Raw genomic sequence first — 19,395 nt, forward strand, 5'->3', positions numbered from 1 at the left:
TAGAGGGAATTAATAGGAAAATACTGTGGGCATTATAAGTGTTCACTGCTCAAAATGGTCAGTTAATCTGGAAAGGGTTAAACTTAAAGGCATTTGGAAAGGAGCCTTGTCCTTCGTGTCTGAAAACATGAACATGACTGTGAACTCTCTCTTGGCAAGTTTACATATCATGGATATCTTTTCTACATCAGCTACAGTGTTGTGATAAATGAAAAACTCTTTAACCAGAAAAACTTTAGAACTTGTGTCTATCATAGGGTAAGGTTCTTCAACTGTTTCTGTGAACGGGACAATACTTTGGCTTGAGTTACTAGAGCCCATATTAAGTCCTCTCAATGGCCTCCTAATAAGTTTGTTCTGGGTTCTACATTGTACTATACATATGTTTCTGGCTTCCATGTGATTATAATTGGACTAAAATTAGGAATAAGCAAGCCAGAAGTTCTTTACTTTGTAAGTAGTTAAGCAACTTTAGTGGATAGTAAAGGAAAAATGTGATGTCACATGTACACAAATTTATCTATAGTGTCACTCATTTTGTTTTTCATATTTATTTTAGATATTTTTTTGTAATCTGTAGCTGACCGGCCATGGCCATTTGGTCATCTCTGTGGCCCAGAAGTGCCCTGTGGGCTGTTAGTTAAAAATCCCTCTTTAAAGTTCTAAAACTTTAAAGGGGTATAAATAATACTAGGTTTGTTTTGAGTTACCTTTAAGCCCATTTGTGACTATGTACTTCATTAGTATTGCAATTGGTTGTATTATTAACATGATTAATGGCCCTTTTGTGTAACAGGCTAATTTAATTAATACCTTGTTTACAAGGCACGAGGAGCCTAGTTAAGCAGTTATGTATGATTTTAAGGGTAAAGATATCTGTGATTGATAGTGTATGGAGAATAATGATGAAACTGGTATAACTTTCATAATTATCAACGAATCTTGTTTTGAATTTTATAGAAACGGGAAATGTCGATGAAAACCTTACACTGGAGTTGGATAGTTTGACGAATCTGGAGTGCAGAAAGAATGAGATAAAAGTAAACTTTCCCAAATCTTCGTGCATGAAAATTGCTACTAAATTAAATGGAGCCAACATTGGCTGGCTTGAAGTTACATTAAAGGACCAAGAATGTAAGGCAAGAAGTAATAAAACCCATTATATCCTGGAAACCAACCTAAACAGCTGTGGGTCCAGCATGGTTCCTGATGGGAGGAGGTATTATTATAAGAACCAGGTATGGTGACAAGGGTGTTGTGTTGTGTCATTTAATAAGATTAAACTCCTTCACTAAAATCTATATTTAGATTATTTTATTTATATTTACTTTTAAATTAAGCATTTAACTAATGTATAATACAAAAATTTTGATTTGATAAGAAACTTATTGACATGGCTCAGTAATATGTTAAATGTAAGTCAACAGACACGATGACATGAACTTTGAGTCATGACCCATGTCGGTAGGGTTAAAAAAAGTAGACTCAGAACAAATTTGTTTTTGTTTCTTTTGAATTTTGGGCAAAGCTACAAAAGGGCTATCTGCACTAGTTGTCTCTAATTTAGCAGTGTAAGACTAGAGTGAAGGCAGCTAGTGATCACCACCCACCGCCAACTCTTGGGCTACTATTTTAACAACAAATAGTGGAATTGACTGTTACATTATAATGCCCCCACGGCTGAAAGGATGAGCATGTTTGGTGTAATAGGGATTCAAATCTGCAACCCTCAGATTATGAGTCAAACACCTTAACCCACCTGGCCATTCCCGAGCCCTCAGAATGAAAGTTGTTTTTTAATTTGTTATAATGTGATAATAAAAATAAAGAGAAGACAGTCCTGTATATTGAAAAGGCCTTAGCCTTATGTTTTTCTTCAGCAAGTATAATTTTGTTGTAATATTCAATATGATTTGTTAGTGATTCAATTTTTTTTCTTTTTCCAGATGTGACATGGTTTGTATACCACTATTACATTTATAGTTGGTCGTGTTTTGTTCCAAACAGAAAATTATTGGCAAAATCAGTGATTATATATTTAAAAAAAAAACACTATGTATTTTCTACAGGTATTATTTTGGGCACCCGTCAGACCAAAAGGGATTTTGGGTAATCAGAAAGATTTGAGTAGTGAATTTGATGAAAGCTTTGCTGATGATGAAGATATGATTAGTTCAGACGATGGATCAGGAGTGGGGCACCACCTTAAACAAGTCCTTGCAAATCAGCAAGGGATCACCCAGTCAAGACTTCTTTTCACCCAAAATATCCTATGTGTTTATAATATGACTGGTAGCAGAAGCAGACCTAAAGAGGTTAGGTCTATTTTTATTTTTTTAAAAAGAAATCATAGTGATATTTATGTTTGTGAAAGAGTATGTTTAAATGAAAATATTAAATATAATAGTAAAGGTTTTATTAAAATATATAAACAGACCAACAAAAAAATCAGTGTGAATCAGGGACGTAGATCCTGGGGGGAATGGAGGGTATACATCCACCCTTCATTTTAGGTGGGGGTTATGGTGCATACAATCATCTCCCCCTACAGTTTGGTCTGTTGAATTCTTTTATTGCATCACAGGCCTACAAATTGTATGTTTGTTCTTGTGATTCTCGTGTTCTTACCAATCGAATTGCATAATTAGGCCTAGATGTAGGCTTTTTCAGTAGCCGAAATGTGCATCTTTAATATAGGCGTGCTTCTAAGCTTTTCGATCTAAGCGATAGTTCGTAAGTATCAGTCAGTAGGCCTAAGTATACATGCAAGTATCGTGGCAACAAGATTACTCTGTGACTGCATGTTTACAGCTTTCAGGTTCATGTAATCAGAGATTACCAATTTACAAATTGAACAGTCCACATAGGTGGTTGCAAAAATCATCCACCCCCCATCGGGTGTAAAAAATCTACACCCCTGATGTGAAGGACCTGCAAACAATGCTAAATATTTTTTGAGTTCCACATAACATAAGAAATATTTTCTAACGTTTCAAGTTTGATCTTTAATATGTGAATTAAAACAATGAAGTAGGAACATGTAATATACAATAAATCTTATATAAAATGTACCAAATAATATAATACCAACATTATCTTTATGATCATTGAACTATTTCTGTGCAATTTGAATTGCTTTTAAGAAATATTGGAAATAACTGGAGCAAATGCTCCTAAACCCCAAAATAGACCAGTTTTTTTTATTTTTTATTATAGGCCTAAGAAAGCTCAAATCATTCCAGAGGCTTAACTTCCCTGAACCTCTAACATCCCCACCCCTCACAAATGAAATCTTAAATGTTACTTCTTATGTGATGAAAATAGTGTGAGGGATATTAATTTGGTTTACCACAAAGTTATTTAAAAATAATCTTCAGCTTTAGAATGCACAAAAGTTAAGAGTTTCTTTTAATGAGTGAATACAAACTGTGTAACAACTGTGCTTTAAATGTTGTAAGTTATGGATGTGGTTGGTGTAACTAGTTTATATTCCTAGGTGAACCACTCTCATGTGTTCCATATGCACCTGTACAAAGACTCAGACTTTCACAAAAAGCTACTTCGAGTGAATGGTTTGTTAGAAGTATTGTCTCAAGACAATGTGTATGTGAAGACTGCTATAGAAGCAGGTGTGTTTTAAATTGGTTATTTATAACTTGTGGTCAATTACACAGACCCGTAAATCTGAACTTCATAAAAGTCATTTTAGTCTAATAACGGTTTTCTCAAAATTTGGTTATGCAGATTTCTAAAACAATATTCATATTTTTCTGTCATGTAAGGTTTGTTTACAAGTTAAAACAAACTCTTAGATCAAATTGTTATTTCATTTACAACAACAGAAATTTGTATTGACATGTTTGGGTTCTAGAATGATCGGTTAGACTTGCATTTCACGATTGGTCTAAAGAAATCTGTAGCGAGTGGTTGTCAACATTTTAAGCATAGCAAATTGTGATCTAATTTGAATAAAAATGATTCTTGATTGAGGGGTACATGATGTACTCTGTACATGATGGAGAAAAGTGGACATCAATGTTGGGCTTCCATACAGGAATTACTGTCTGATGTATAGCAATTTTGATATAATAAAACCATTGTAGATGTTTGATATTTAATTTATTTATTGGTAGCAATGAAATTTAATGATTGTGACAAATAATATTGAAAATGTAGACATTGTTCACAGGCTGTGTGAACTTGTTACTTATTTATAGACATTGTTCACAGGCTGTGTGAACTTGTTACTTATTTATAGACATTGTTCACAGGCTGTGTGAAGTTGTTACTTATTTATAGACATTGTTCACAGGCTGTGTGAAGTTGTTACTTATTTATAGACATTGTTCACAGGCTGTGTGAACATGTTAATTATTTATAGACATTGTTCACAGGCTGTGTGAACTTGTTACTTATTTATAGGCTGTGTGAACTTGTTACTTATTTATAGACATTGTTCACAGGCTGTGTGAACTTGTTACTTATTTGTATACATTGTTCACAGGCTGTGTGAACTTGTTAATTATTTATAGACATTGTTCACAGGCTGTGTGAAGTTGTTACTTATTTATAGACATTGTTCACAGGCTGTGTGAAGTTGTTACTTATTTATAGACATTGTTCACAGGCTGTGTGAACTTGTTACTTATTTATAGACATTGTTCACAGGCTGTGTGAAGTTGTTACTTATTTATAGACATTGTTCACAGGCTGTGTGAACTTGTTACTTATTTATAGACATTGTTCACAGGCTGTGTGAACTTGTTACTTATTTATAGACATTGTTCACAGGCTGTGTGAACTTGTTACTTATTTATAGACATTGTTCACAGGCTGTGTGAACTTGTTACTTATTTATAGACATTGTTCACAGGCTGTGTGAACTTGTTACTTACTTATAGACATTGTTCACAGGCTGTGTGAACTTGTTACTTATTTGTATACATTGTTCACAGGCTGTGTGAACTTGTTACTTATTTATAGACATTGTTCACAGGCTGTGTGAACTTGTTACTTATTTGTATACATTGTTCACAGGCTGTGTGAACTTGTTACTTATTTGTATACATTGTTCACAGGCTGTGTGAACTTGTTAATTATTTATAGACATTGTTCACAGGCTGTGTGAACTTGTTACTTATTTATAGACATTGTTCACAGGCTGTGTGAACTTGTTACTTATTTATAAACATTGTTCACAGGCTGTGGGAACTTGTTACTTATTTATAGACATTGTTCACAGGCTGTGCAAAATTGTCAATTATTTGTAGACATTGTTCACAGGCTGTGCGAAATTGTCAATTACTTGTAGACATTGTTCACAGACTGTGCGAAATTGTCAATTATTTTTGTACAATGTTTACAAGCTGTGTGAAATTGTTAATTATTTATCCTCAGGTCCTGACTTGTTTGTCGTAACTGATGAGTGCTGGTTATCTCTGACAAATAATTCACTTGTAATTACTGAAAATCGAGAAGTATTGATTCAACACAGGTAAAAAAGGAAACGTTTAGTGAAATGTTATTGGATATTCAGTGATATTTATCAGGAAAACTGTCGTTTGTGATTATAAACAAATGTTGAAATACGTTCATAACTTAGAGGTTGTGTGTAATCACTGTTGTAGTAATAAACACAAGTCTAGATTAATTTTCAATAATTGAAAGTGATTTTGGTAAATGCAATCCTTTTAGCCTTTGTTTCTTATCAGTGCTGCTACATTTTTAAGTCCAGTGGATGTGTAACTGTTAACCATGAAATTCCAGTTGTAAAAAATGTGTAATGTATATATTTATATAAAATGTGTAATGGATATATTTATATAAAATGTGTAATGGATATATTTATATAAAATGTGTAATGGATATATTTATATAAAATGTGTAATGGATATATTTATATAAAATGTGTAATGGATATATTTATATAAAATGCTGCCTTTTGTTTTTTTGAGAGTTCTTCTGTTAAAAGAATATTAGTTGGAATGGATTCATTTCTGTTGACCAGTCATCAGAATGAAGTTTAAAGTTGAGTTACAAAGTAATAAAATATTTCATTGAGGCTACAGTTTCAGAATGGTCGTACAAACTGTAAGGTTTCAACTCATCATCTTCAAGTCCAAACTGGTTGTATCATCTTGACATGATCTTTACTAGATGCAGAATGTTAATGGAGAAGCCTGTAATTAAATTGATTAAAAGTTCATCTTTCTTAAAATTTTTGTTTTTCTCTAATAGGTCAGTAGTAAAGTTTGTATAATAGGAAATACTTTTTGTTCATTTTTATATGAGGTATTTAATTTGTATACTAGTTTAACTTCAGTTGTGGCCTAAGGGGTAAACATAAATTATCATATTTAGAAGGGGAGGATTGGAGACTAAAATGATATGAAAAAGTGGGTAAATATGAGGGGGAGGATTAGAGACTAGAATGATATGGAGAAGTGGGTAAATATGAGGGGGAGGATTAGAGACTAGAATGATATGGAGAAGTGGGTAAATATGAGGGGGAGGATTAGAGACTAGAATAATATGGAGAAGTGGGTAAATATTACAGGGAGGATTGGAGACTAAAATGATATGGAGAAGTGGGTAAATATGAGGGGGAGGATTAGAGACTAGAATAATATGGAGAAGTGGGTAAATATTACAGGGAGGATTAGAGACTAGAATGATATGGAGAAGTGGGTAAATATGAGGGGGAGGATTAGAGACTAGAATAATATGGAGAAGTGGGTAAATATGAGGGGGAGGATTAGAGACTAGAATAATATGGAGAAGTGGGTAAATATTACAGGGAGGATTGGAGACTAAAATGACATGGAGAAGTGGGTAAATATTACGGGGAGGATTGGAGACCGGAATGATATGGAGAAGTGGGTAAATATGAGGGGGAGGATTAGAGGCTAGAATGATATGGAGAAGTAGGCTGGAAAAAAGAATGGTGGGCAGAATGATCCTTCTATTGAAGTAAAATGTGTGACTGGAATAACAGAGTTAGCGCTTCATTTGTAGAAAGTAAAAACAATTTATAATATAACGTGGCAACTTTAATGAATTTTTTTTTAAAATACTGAATACAATGTTTTAAATTGATTAAGTGATGCTGATTAAGGAAAATAATATATGTATGTGATGGGGGGTCATCTTTTGTGGGTATTGTTTATCTTGTACATATGTATGTGATGGGTAGTCATCTTTCGTGGACATTGTTTATCTTATATATCTATGTGATTGGGGAGTCATCTTTCGTGGGCATTGTTTATCTTGTACATATGTATGTGATGGGGGAGTCATCTTTCGTGGACATTGTTTATCTTGGATGATCATTCACATGAAGATAAACAAATGTTTAACAACCTTGATATGTACTGTATTGTATTTTTATCTTCATGTGTACCGTATTGTATTTTTATCTTCATGTGTACCTTATTGTATTTTTATCTTGATTTTAGTTGCCCCAAACATTTGAGTGTTGGTCTGTTGGGTGTTGAACATCATGGCTCGCGCAGTCCTGAGGAGTTGAGTTACCAACAGAGGTTTTTCTTTCACTTCACCCAGAGGTGGATTGGTCACAAGGTTTTTCTTCACTGCCATCTTGCTGTCTGTTCTGACAAAGCCAACAGTCCACTTGATGGTGTGAAACAGGTGAGATGTTTTAGTTTATATGAAGGGGAGGTTGTTACGTTTTACGTTTTTTCTTAATGCTACAAACACATTTCTCATGTTTGATTTCTTGTTAGACAAAATTGATTTTTTTTAACTAGGTCGTTTCAAAAATGGAGGTTCAGAAGTGTGGGAAGTTGAGAGATTAATTCCACTAATAGTGTGTATAATATAGTGCCACAATTGTATATTTTTTATGATGGGAATGCAAAATATTTCGAAGTTGATGAAATTTCTCAAACAGTAATTTCACAAGTAAAGTCAAGTTAGGTCATAAAAAAATTAATTCGTCATTTTTAAGAACTTGTAATAAAATATAAATTAACTAGATTGACACTTATATTTCAAGTTATTAACTATATAAATTCTGATAAAAACAAATAATAATAAAACATTTGTCAATAATAATAATAATGATCTAATATTTGATTCATCCCTGGTAAATTCACGATAAGTCTGAAGGCTTATGACACTAAAAACAGAATTTTGATACCAATGGTGTATCTTTGTACATAACAACAAAACAAACATCAGTGCTCTATTCTTGTAGTAACAATATTTTATCCATTATGTTTATATGTGGTATTGTAACATTGTTTGACACGTACGTCGTTTTCTTTATTGACTGCATTTCAGAAGCTTATAATGCTGTAATGTTGGTTTTAACATTCATGGTAGGCACTGGACATATAGCTCATTGTATACATTTATGTGCTGGATAACAAACAAAACAAAAACCTTTGAAGATGTTTCCTTTACAGAACTGCCACAAATTATATATTTTAAAGTTATTGTAAATGAAATCGGGAACAAAATATTCATTTTAATAGTGCATTGACCCAAAGGACTATTGTGTGGGAAATGATGCTAAGCAGGTTTCGGAAAGTCGGACGGAGCAACACTTCAGTGTGCAAGTCGAAGGTCCAATATATGTACTACCATCTCGGGAAACTCGAGGGAAAGACGCTAATGGTGAGTAAAGCTGTTTAAAGATTTGAAGAAAAGGCTTTTAGATAAAAAATTAATGAATAGTTAACCCTAAAATCACCAGTGGAGTCTATTTACATTTACTCTCAGACATGGGTATTTTTATTACATTTTTCTAAACTATTTACACAATTTTGTTGGTTATAGGGCACCTTGTAACATTTACTTTATATACACAAAAAATAACTACTGTTATCCACCCTAATTAGCATTTGGATTCCCTATATGAATTGTACACAAACCAATCAACAGTACAATTAATTACACTAATCAGTCTTGAGGTTTGCTGTGCATTGTAAATAGAAAATGAACATAATTTTTCTTAACTTTAACACAGAGTTTTATGACAGGCAAAAAATATTCAATGTATTGCATTACGTGAACCCCCACTGTTTCTGAACAGTGTACAAAAGGGTCTGTCAATTGAGGAATAAGGAAAAGCCACAATTACTGGAATGTTAAATTGTATTTTTCGTTGGAGGTAGTTTTCAATTCTCTTCAGGGACTCTATCAGACTGAAAGAGTAACTTGATAACAATGAGCTGTTTTTTCTGGAAGGTTAATAGTGAGTTTTTGGACTTAAAATGCTAAATTTCAGGGATTGATTTGCTTTAGCAGGTAATTCTTGTAGCTTTGTGTTGAAACAGCAACTTTTAATGCTCAAGACATAAAAAAGGTCAGTATTGCTACAGTGTCCAAATCAACTGGACAGCAGAATAACAAGCAAAGTTCCATCAGGAGGAGAGGGACCTTATGAAATATTATTTTGAATTATAAACCACTTAAAAACACATAACTAAAGTCATGAGATTTCATTGTTTTTCTCAAATATGTTACTCGTTGTAGAAACATTTTGATTACAGCAGAATGCTTGACCTATAAATATAAATGATTCATTTTTGCTGAAGAGAAGTGATGTTCTGTGTACCTCTCCAGCTCCTTTCCTGTTTAACTATCTTCCTGTGATGGATAAAAATCTCGATAGGATATCGCCAGTGGTCAAATCTGACATACGTGCAGGATCTTGTTCGAGCCACGTGATGATGGAGCTATCAACAGCTGCTGTTGTAGGAATTGCTTTTGCCTCTTTCCTTATTGGAGCTGGACTGGTGGTTGTTTTATGGTTTATACACTTGCATACAGGTACAAATTAGATTGTGTGTAGGTTCTACTATTAATTCTTTTATTAATAAGATTGCTATTAATATTATATTTAACGTACTGTTTGATTCTAAATAAATACATTTCTCATTATTATCACTCTCTGATGTCATATTTACAGGTTTTGGGTATTTTCGACTTCTAAGCCAGTGGTTTCAAATTTTTTCACACCTATGACTGGTAAAATCTTTGTATAAATGAGCTTATTGACCGTTAGATCTGTAGTGTCTTCTCAAAGTTTTAAAGTGAAAGTTGTGTGGTTTGTGGATTTGGCAGAGATATAGGAATGAAACAACACTTTCAACTGTTTCTAATTTGTATAAATTAGGCTTACATAAAAATCTGTGTGGATCAGTAGTTTGGAACCAGTTCGTTTTCATGACAAGACGTAGAAAGTTAGACCAGTTGAAATAAAATGCTAGTAATGGGTTTCTTAAAAATGGAAGATTGAGTGAAGTCACCAAGCTTAGAAGAAGTTTCAAGTTCCTCTTAAAAGAAAGGAAAAGGGAAAATGTTCAGAAATTACGTTAATAAGGCTCTGAAATGTTAACATTTCATTAACATAGTTAAGAACCTTCTATTAGTGAAGGTTTATGTTTGTGAGACCATGGGGTTGAGTACCCTCTTGCCCAACCTAAGTATGCCACTGATTTAACCAGATTCTTATTTTCTCCACCAATTTGAGATTTGAACATGTAGGAGCAAAGACTCATGATCATTCAGAGACTACCATGTATTACTTTATTCAGCCTTTGAAATATTAAGATAAAATTAGTTATAGAACTCAAACAAAAGTCAGACATTGAAAAGAATTCATAAAATTTAGATTTGAACAAAAAAGCTGAAAAATCATATAATCCACAAGCAAGTTTAGTAAGTAAAAAACAAAAATTCTTTTTGTATTTATATTGCCATAAAACCTTCAGGGTTAGCTGAACCTTGGCATAAAACCTTCATGGTTAGCTAAACCTTGGTTTAAGACCTTTAGGGTTAGCCAAACCTTGACATAAGACCTTTGTGGTTAGCTAATTTTAGCATATAACTTATGGGTCACTTTTTTTTACTAGTTCTTTAAATAGTGAGGTTGATCTCAAACTGGTAAATATTTTTTATTTCTTATATTTTGGTACAATCAACAAAAATTGATTCATACCATTGAAAGGAGTGGTTGTCTATTGAACTCTGCAAAATGTTTCATTTACATTAGTGAATGTCTAATGTGGTCATGATGAAGAAAATTCCAATCACTTCTCCAATGAACCAAAACAACATGAAAGATTAGGTACATGATTAAACTTGGTAATCAGACTTGTGTAATAATTACATTTTTAGCAGAAAAACCAAATCTAATTGAATTAAGGTTGTTAATTATTCAGCCATTGATAATAAGTTAAAAGTTTTGATTCATAAATCACATAAATCGTAATGTTCCTTTTTCTTTCAAATTATTTTTAATATGTTCATTTTGGTGTGTAAAAATAGATGTCTTGGTTAGTTCTAACATCGAATGAAAATCTTTCTTGTATGAACCTTAAATACTGTTTTTAGATTACCTCCAGCTTGAAGTATGAAATAAATTATAAATCAAGTAAAAACAACAACTGAAGTCTTAAGTGATTTTTATTGCAAATATTAGGCCTAATGGATTCCAGTATTTTCCCAGCTTTTGGTATATGAACTGTGATTCTGAAAACTGTTTCTCCTGTTATTAAATGTGGTAAAACAAGTGCATGAGAAGTAAAGTTGGGGTTGATAAACTCGATGATCAAAAGCAGACATAAAACTACTATTAGAATGGTATTTGGGATTCATGCTTTGTGTCTTTTGTAGATCCATCTCAAAGAACCCGAGCTCAGCAACAGAGGGATGTTCGCCATCGTCACCGTCATCACCACTCAGGCTGTGACCTGTCGGGGCACAGCGGAAGCTCGACCCCAAGCTCCCAAGCACCCATGACCGTGCATGCATGTGCGTAACTTCTGTACTGTAGCCCATTGTTTTGCTCAGTAGAAGGTGCTGCCCTCTTGGTGTACCTGAGTATACATCATTCTTTGATTTTCATATTATGGATGTATGTTATCAGAAACCTCATTTTTCCTTCAAGCTCAGTATCTTTTACTTAAAATTCTAAATGCATATCACTAGACTTAGGGGGGGGGAACCCATTTCTTTTCAATCTCAAGTTTCCATTTTTTACGTGACTAAACATTAATTTGAATATCTTTTATATTCCACATTTATCGAACAGTACCACACATTGTCTATCGTGTACTTGGATGAAATGTGTACAATTCATCATAATGTAGTAGTACCCATTCGAACAGTACCACACATTGTCTATCGTGTACTTGGATGAAATGTGTACAATTCATCATAATGTAGTAGTATCCATTCCAGATATGTTTCTTATTTTGTTTTTCATCAGGTTTTGTTACATAAATGTTGTATAATAAGGTGACATCTCGCGTATACTGAAGATTTAGAGTTATTTAATTTAGTTATATATATTATTGTCAAGTTTGTTAATATTTCTTTGAAGAATGCAGGTACTTTTCAGTAATATTTTGTAACTAGTTCTGACTGTGTTTTAGTTGTGGATACATCATAGTAATGTATAAAAGTCTCACAAAAGGTGGAAGGACAGTGATCACCAGTTTCTGTTTTCACATACCCTGGATAACTTACTAACCCTTTTCACAGATATGATGGTTGTGGGAAGCTAGGCATGATAACATCCAGTGATGACCACAGCTTTACCTTCAGTGCACAAAGTTGTTGAAAGTTTTTCATATAGAAGAAGAACAGGCTTATATTTTCTTTATCTCTTCCATATAATTATGTATATGTACACAATATAAACATTAAAACATTCAGTTATTTTATAGTAACTTTTGAGGAAATGTGAACAGAAATTGACTTGATAAAACAGGTAAATAATGCTCACTTTGCTTCCATGACATTTTTACTAAGTTAAAAATATTATCTGATCACAATGATAGCAAATTCTTTACTTTAAGACTCTGTAAGAATTGTTCATTTTCAAAAGGTTCATTTATTAGAATTAATTATAATAATATTACATCAAAGACTGTTCTCTTTCTCTGCATCAAATTAGACCCGGTATGCATATGACTATTTATTAGTGTATAATCACTGGGAGATTGTACCCTGTTTCACAGAATGTGACAGGAGTGTTCTAAACTGTTTCACATTGCAGTACTTGACTTGAATGTTTGGTTTTAACTTGTTTCACATTGTATAATTTGAACTTCAGTATGTGATTTTGGCTTTTATTTCACAGTGCAGAGTATGGCATTGATAAGTGTATAATTCATTTCACAGTGCAGAGTATGACATTGATTAGTGTATAATTCATTTCACAGTGCAGAGTATGACATTGATAAGTGTATAATGCATTTCACAGTAGAGAGTATGACATTGATAAGGGTATAATTTATTTCACAGTGCAGAGTATGACATTGATAAGTGTATAATTCATTTCACAGTGCAGAGTATGACATTGATTAGTGTATAATTCATTTCACAGTGCAGAGTATGACATTGATAAGGGTATAATTCATTTCACAGTGCAGAGTATGACATTGATAAGGGTATAATTCATTTCACAGTGCAGAGTATGACATTGATAAGTGTATAATTCATTTCACAGTGCAGAGTATGACATTGATAAGTGTAAAACTCATTTCACAGTAGAGAGTATGACATTGATAAGTGTATAATTCATTTCACAGTGCAGAGTATGACATTGATAAGTGTAAAACTCATTTCACAGTAGAGAGTATGACATTGATAAGTGTATAGTTCATTTCACAGTACAGAGTATGACATTGATAAGTGTATAATTCATTTCACAGTAGAGAGTATGACATTGATAAGTGTATAATGCATTTCACAGTAGAGAGTATGACATTGATAAGGGTATAATTCATTTCACAGTGCAGAGTATGACATTGATAAGTGTATAATTCATTTCACAGTGCAGAGTATGACATTGATAAGTGTAAAACTCATTTCACAGTAGAGAGTATGACATTGATAAGTGTATAATTCATTTCACAGTGCAGAGTATGACATTGATAAGTGTAAAACTCATTTCACAGTAGAGAGTATGACATTGATAAGTGTATAGTTCATTTCACAGTACAGAGTATGACATTGATAAGTGTATAATTCATTTCACAGTAGAGAGTATGACATTGATAAGTGTATAATTCATTTCACAGTAGAGAGTATGACATTGATAAGTGTATAGTTCATTTCACAGTACAGAGTATGACATTGATAAGTGTATAATTCATTTCACAGTGCAGAGTATGACATTGATAAGTGTATAGTTCATTTCACAGTACAGAGTATGACATTAATAAGTGTAAAACTCATTTCACAGTGCAGAGTATGACATTGATAAGTGTATAATGCATTTCACAGTAGAGAGTATGACATTGATAAGGGTATAATTCATTTCACAGTGCAGAGTATGACATTGATAAGTGTATAATTCATTTCACAGTGCAGAGTATGACATTGATAAGTGTAAAACTCATTTCACAGTAGAGAGTATGACATTGATAAGTGTAAAACTCATTTCACAGTAGAGAGTATGACATTGATAAGTGTATAATTCATTTCACAGTAGAGAGTATGACATTGATAAGTGTATAGTTCATTTCACAGTAGAGAGTATGACATTGATAAGTGTACAATTCATTTCACAGTAGAGAGTATGACATTGATAAGTGTACAATTCATTTCACAGTAGAGAGTATGACATTGATAAGTGTACAATTCATTTCACAGTAGAGAGTATGACATTGATAAGTGTATAATTCATTTCACAGTACAGAGTATGACATTGATAAGTGTATAGTTCATTTCACAGTAGAGAGTATGACATTGATAAGTGTACAATTCATTTCACAGTAGAGAGTATGACATTGATAAGTGTACAATTCATTTCACAGTAGAGAGTATGACATTGATAAGTGTATAATTCATTTCACAGTACAGAGTATGACATTGATAAGTGTATAAATCATTTCACAGTAGAGAGTATGACATTGATAAGGGTATAATTCATTTCACAGTAGAGAGTATGACATTGATAAGGGTATAATTCATTTCACAGTGCAGAGTATGACATTGATAAGTGTATAAATCATTTCACAGTAGAGAGTATGACATTGATAAGTGTATAATTCATTTCACAGTGCAGAGTATGACATTGATAAGTGTACAATTCATTTCACAGTGCAGAGTATGACATTGATAAGTGTACAATTCATTTCACAGTGCAGAGTATGACATTGATAAGTGTATAATTCATTTCACAGTGCAGAGTATGACATTGATAAGTGTACAATTCATTTCACAGTGCAGAGTATGACATTGATAAGTGTACAATTCATTTCACAGTGCAGAGTATGACATTGATAAGTGTATAATTCATTTCACAGTGCAGAGTATGACATTGATAAGTGTATAATTCATTTCACAGTAGAGAGTATGACATTGATAAGGGTATAATTCATTTCACAGTGCAGAGTATGGCATTGATAAGTGTATAATTCATTTCACAGTGCAGAGTATGACATTGATAAGTGTATAATTCATTTCACAGTGCAGAGTATGACATTGATAAGGGTATAATTCATTTCACAGTGCAGAGTATGACATTGATAAGGGTATAATTCATTTCACAGTGCAGAGTATGACCTCAGTAATGTACAATTCATGTTTCAGAATGTATAATATGACCTCATTTATTTATAACTCATTTCAAAATATAGAATATGATTTAGTGAATGTAAAACTCATGTTTCACAGTCTAGAATATGATATAGTGAATGTATATCTCATGTTTCACAGTCTAGAATATGATTTAGTGAATGTATAACTCATGCTTCACAGTCTAGAATATGATTTAGTGAATGTATAACTCATGTTTCTCAGTCTAGAATATGATTTAGTGAATGTATAACTCATGTTTCACAGTCTAGAATATGATACAGTGAATGTATAACTCATGTTTCACAGTCTAGAATATGATATAGTGAATGTATATCTCATGTTTCACAGTCTAGAATATGATATAGTGAATGTATAACTCATGTTTCACAGTCTAGAATATGATTTAGTGAATGTATAACTCATGTTTCACAGTCTAGAATATGATATAGTGAATGTATAACTCATGTTTCACAGTCTAGAATATGATACAGTGAATGTATAACTCATGTTTCACAGTCTAGAATATGATACAGTGAATGTATAACTCATGTTTCACAGTCTAGAATATGGTACAGTGAATGTATAACTCATGCTTCACAGTCTAGAATATGATTTAGTGAATGTATAACTCATGTTTCACAGTCTAGAATATGATTTAGTGAATGTATAACTCATGTTTCACAGTCTAGAATATGATTTAGTGAATGTATAACTCATGTTTCACAGTCTAGAATATGATACAGTGAATGTATAACTCATGTTTCACAGTCTAGAATATGATACAGTGAATGTATAACTCATGTTTCACAGTCTAGAATATGATACAGTGAATGTATAACTCATGTTTCACAGTCTAGAATATGATTTAGTGAATGTATAACTCATGTTTCACAGTCTAGAATATGATTTAGTGAATGTATAACTCATGTTTCACAGTCTAGAATATGATTTAGTGAATGTATAACTCATGTTTCACAGTCTAGAATATGATTTAGTGAATGTATAACTCATGTTTCACAGTCTAGAATATGATTTAGTGAATGTATAACTCATGTTTCACAGTCTAGAATATGATACAGTGAATGTATAACTCATGTTTCACAGTCTAGAATATGATACAGTGAATGTATAACTCATGTTTCACAGTCTAGAATATGATACAGTGAATGTATAACTCATGTTTCACAGTCTAGAATATGATACAGTGAATGTATAACTCATGTTTCACAGTCTAGAATATGATTTAGTGAATGTATAACTCATGTTTCACAGTCTAGAATATGATTTAGTGAATGTATAACTCATGTTTCACAGTCTAGAATATGATACAGTGAATGTATAACTCATGTTTCACAGTCTAGAATATGATTTAGTGAATGTATAACTTATGCTTCCCAATGTAATATATGGCTTAGTACATAAGTGATTTTGACATCCTTGAACTATTATTATTAATGTAATTTTTACTACAACAATACCAAGTGATTCTGTGTACAAACATTACACCATGTTTTGCAAAGATACTTAAGATCACGTTACAAATTTTCTGTGTTGGAAATTGATAAAGATTCATTTTTCATACTTTTGCAATGGTTATTATTCTATAGAATATTTTGGTAAGTTTAGCTGATTGTTTAGTGTTAAAATGTGTCTTTTACTACCAGGTGTTAACAGTGATTCGACGAGATGTTACACAAAACAAAACACAAATTAGTTATTGGAATTGCTTAACAATCATTGTCATTTGAATTGTTAAAATGAAGACAGTATGCAAATATCACTAAAAAAATCTTCCACACAATAAAAGGTATCACATGACACTTGGCAACAGTCTACCATTTGATGAAATTGTACTGTTCATCTGTAACTTACTAGAATGCTGTTGTCCATCTTTTTTATATATATACAATTCAGTAGGTAAACACAGTAACACTACAAACATACTTACAGTTCAGTAGATAAACACAGTGACTTGTTCAGTTCAGTAGATAAATACAGTGACTTCAAACATACATGCAGTTAAGTAGATAAACAATGACATATACAGTTCAGTGGATAAATAAAGTAACTCCACAAACATATACAGTTCAATAGATTAAAACAATTACTTTCTACAAATAAATATATATATACACTTCAGTAGGTAAACACAGTGACTACAAACATATGTACAGTTTTGTAGATGAACACAGTGACTCTACAAACATATATACAGTTCAGTAGGTAAACACTGACTCTAGAAACATGTATACAGTTCAGTAGGTAAACACTGACTCTAGAAACATGTATACAGTTCAGTAGATACACACTGACTCTAGAAACATGTATACAGTTCACTAGATAAACACAGTGACTCTAGAAACGTATACAGTTCAGTATATAAACACAGTGACTCTAGAAACATGTATACAGTTCAGTAGATAAACACAGTGACTCTAGAAACGTGTATACAGTTCAGCAGATAAACACAGTGACTCTAGAAACGTGTATACAGTTCAGTAGATAAACACAGTGACTCTAGAAACGTGTATACAGTTCAGCAGATAAACACAGTGACTCTAAAAACGTGTATACAGTTCAGTAGATAAACACAGTGACTCTAAAAACGTGTATACAGTTCAGTAGATAAACACAGTGACTCTAAAAACGTGTATACAGTTCAGTAGATAAACACAGTGACTCTAGAAACGTGTATACAGTTTAGTAGATAAACACAGTGACTCTAGAAACGTGTATACAGTTTAGTAGATAAACACAGTGACTCTAGAAACGTGTATACAGTTTAGTAGATAAACACTGTGACTCTAGAAACGTGTATACAGTTCAGTAGATAAACACAGTGACTCTAGAAACGTGTATACAGTTCAGCAGATAAACACAGTGACTCTAGAAACGTGTATACAGTTCAGCAGATATACACAATCATTACATATGTAAAACCTAACTCATATAGTAGAATTTAATGAGTGTATACCCACACATACACCTAATGGTTATAATAACATTATTGACATATAAAAACATACTGGGCTATTTGTACAGTTTGACATTTATCATAATAATAAAGTTTTTAATTGTTTATTTTCAGTATCTTTATAACTTTGTTTACTCTAACAACATTTATTTGATCTTACTGAGAAAATATTCAAGTCACAATAAGTTAACACATATCATTTTAGTTGTTTTTATTTAAGTAAAGAGTATTGTCTAAAAATAAGCCTTTGGTTTTGTACGTGAGACAGATTGGAGGCTTTGTGTCTCGGTTTCTTGGAAAGTCAAAATGGTGGACCTCTATCATAACTTATTCTTGCTTAAAATGTAGAAGTTATTTTTGTATGTTTAGCTTTATGCTGTGATTGTTTTCAATTTGTGTGATGTGCATTGATTTAGTGTTATTAAATCAAGTTTGTAGATTTAATTGGGTCTAAAGTGTACAGAGTTTAAGAAAGGAGTGTAGAAACACGACATGATGTTGGATTACTTGTGTCAGACAAAATTGATGAAGTTTAAAACATAGCAGCATTTTAAATGTTTTCTGATTATGTTTTTTTTATAACAGAAAAACAATAATTTAGATATATACATACTGTCTGTGTGTCAGGTGAGACCTTTAGGTGTATACCTACCGTCTGTGTGTCAGGTGAGACCTTTAGGTGTATACCTACCGTCTGTGTGTCAGGTGAGACCTTTAGGTGTATACCTACCGTCTGTGTGTCAGGTGAGACCTTTAGGTGTATACCTACCGTCTGTGTGTCAGGTGAGACCTTTAGGTGTATACCTACCGTCTGTGTGTCAGGTGAGACCTTTAGATGTATTCCTACTGTCTGTGTGTCA

The 19,395-nt window shown here is 32.5% G+C and overlaps 2 protein-coding genes across 2 annotated transcripts in view; both read left to right on the forward strand.

Annotated features, from left to right (window-relative positions):
• The window catches only part of LOC143227952 (transforming growth factor beta receptor type 3-like), a 40,314-nt gene extending 37,092 nt beyond the window's left edge, over positions 1-3,222 (forward strand). The window contains exons 9-11 of the mRNA XM_076459301.1: positions 961-1,238; positions 2,070-2,315; positions 3,217-3,222. Of these exons, the coding sequence (XP_076315416.1) occupies positions 961-1,238; positions 2,070-2,315; positions 3,217-3,222 (530 nt within the window). The remainder of the gene's footprint in view (positions 1-960; positions 1,239-2,069; positions 2,316-3,216) is intronic.
• A 290-nt stretch (positions 3,223-3,512) lies between these two features.
• On the forward strand, positions 3,513-13,663 carry LOC143228006 (transforming growth factor beta receptor type 3-like). The gene is made up of 6 exons (XM_076459354.1): positions 3,513-3,629; positions 5,398-5,494; positions 7,455-7,647; positions 8,496-8,637; positions 9,589-9,795; positions 11,644-13,663. Exons 1-6 carry the CDS (start codon positions 3,521-3,523, stop codon positions 11,787-11,789), a joined length of 894 nt encoding a protein of 297 aa, XP_076315469.1. The 5' UTR covers positions 3,513-3,520; the 3' UTR covers positions 11,790-13,663.
• Positions 13,664-19,395: the final 5,732 nt, after the last annotated feature.

The sequence above is a fragment of the Tachypleus tridentatus genome, chromosome 10 (genome assembly GCF_004210375.1).
Source record: "Tachypleus tridentatus isolate NWPU-2018 chromosome 10, ASM421037v1, whole genome shotgun sequence".
NCBI classification, from domain to species: Eukaryota; Metazoa; Arthropoda; class Merostomata; order Xiphosura; family Limulidae; genus Tachypleus; species Tachypleus tridentatus.

Bases quoted from the DNA above. Each gene is read 5' to 3' on its own strand.
- LOC143228006 (XM_076459354.1), top strand. From the start codon at position 3,521: ATGCACCTGTACAAAGACTCAGACTTTCACAAAAAGCTACTTCGAGTG. The intron at 3,630-5,397 runs GTGTGTTTTAAA...ATTTATCCTCAG, and splicing joins GAAGACTGCTATAGAAGCAG to GTCCTGACTTGTTTGTCGTA. The intron at 7,648-8,495 runs GTGAGATGTTTT...TCATTTTAATAG, and splicing joins CACTTGATGGTGTGAAACAG to TGCATTGACCCAAAGGACTA.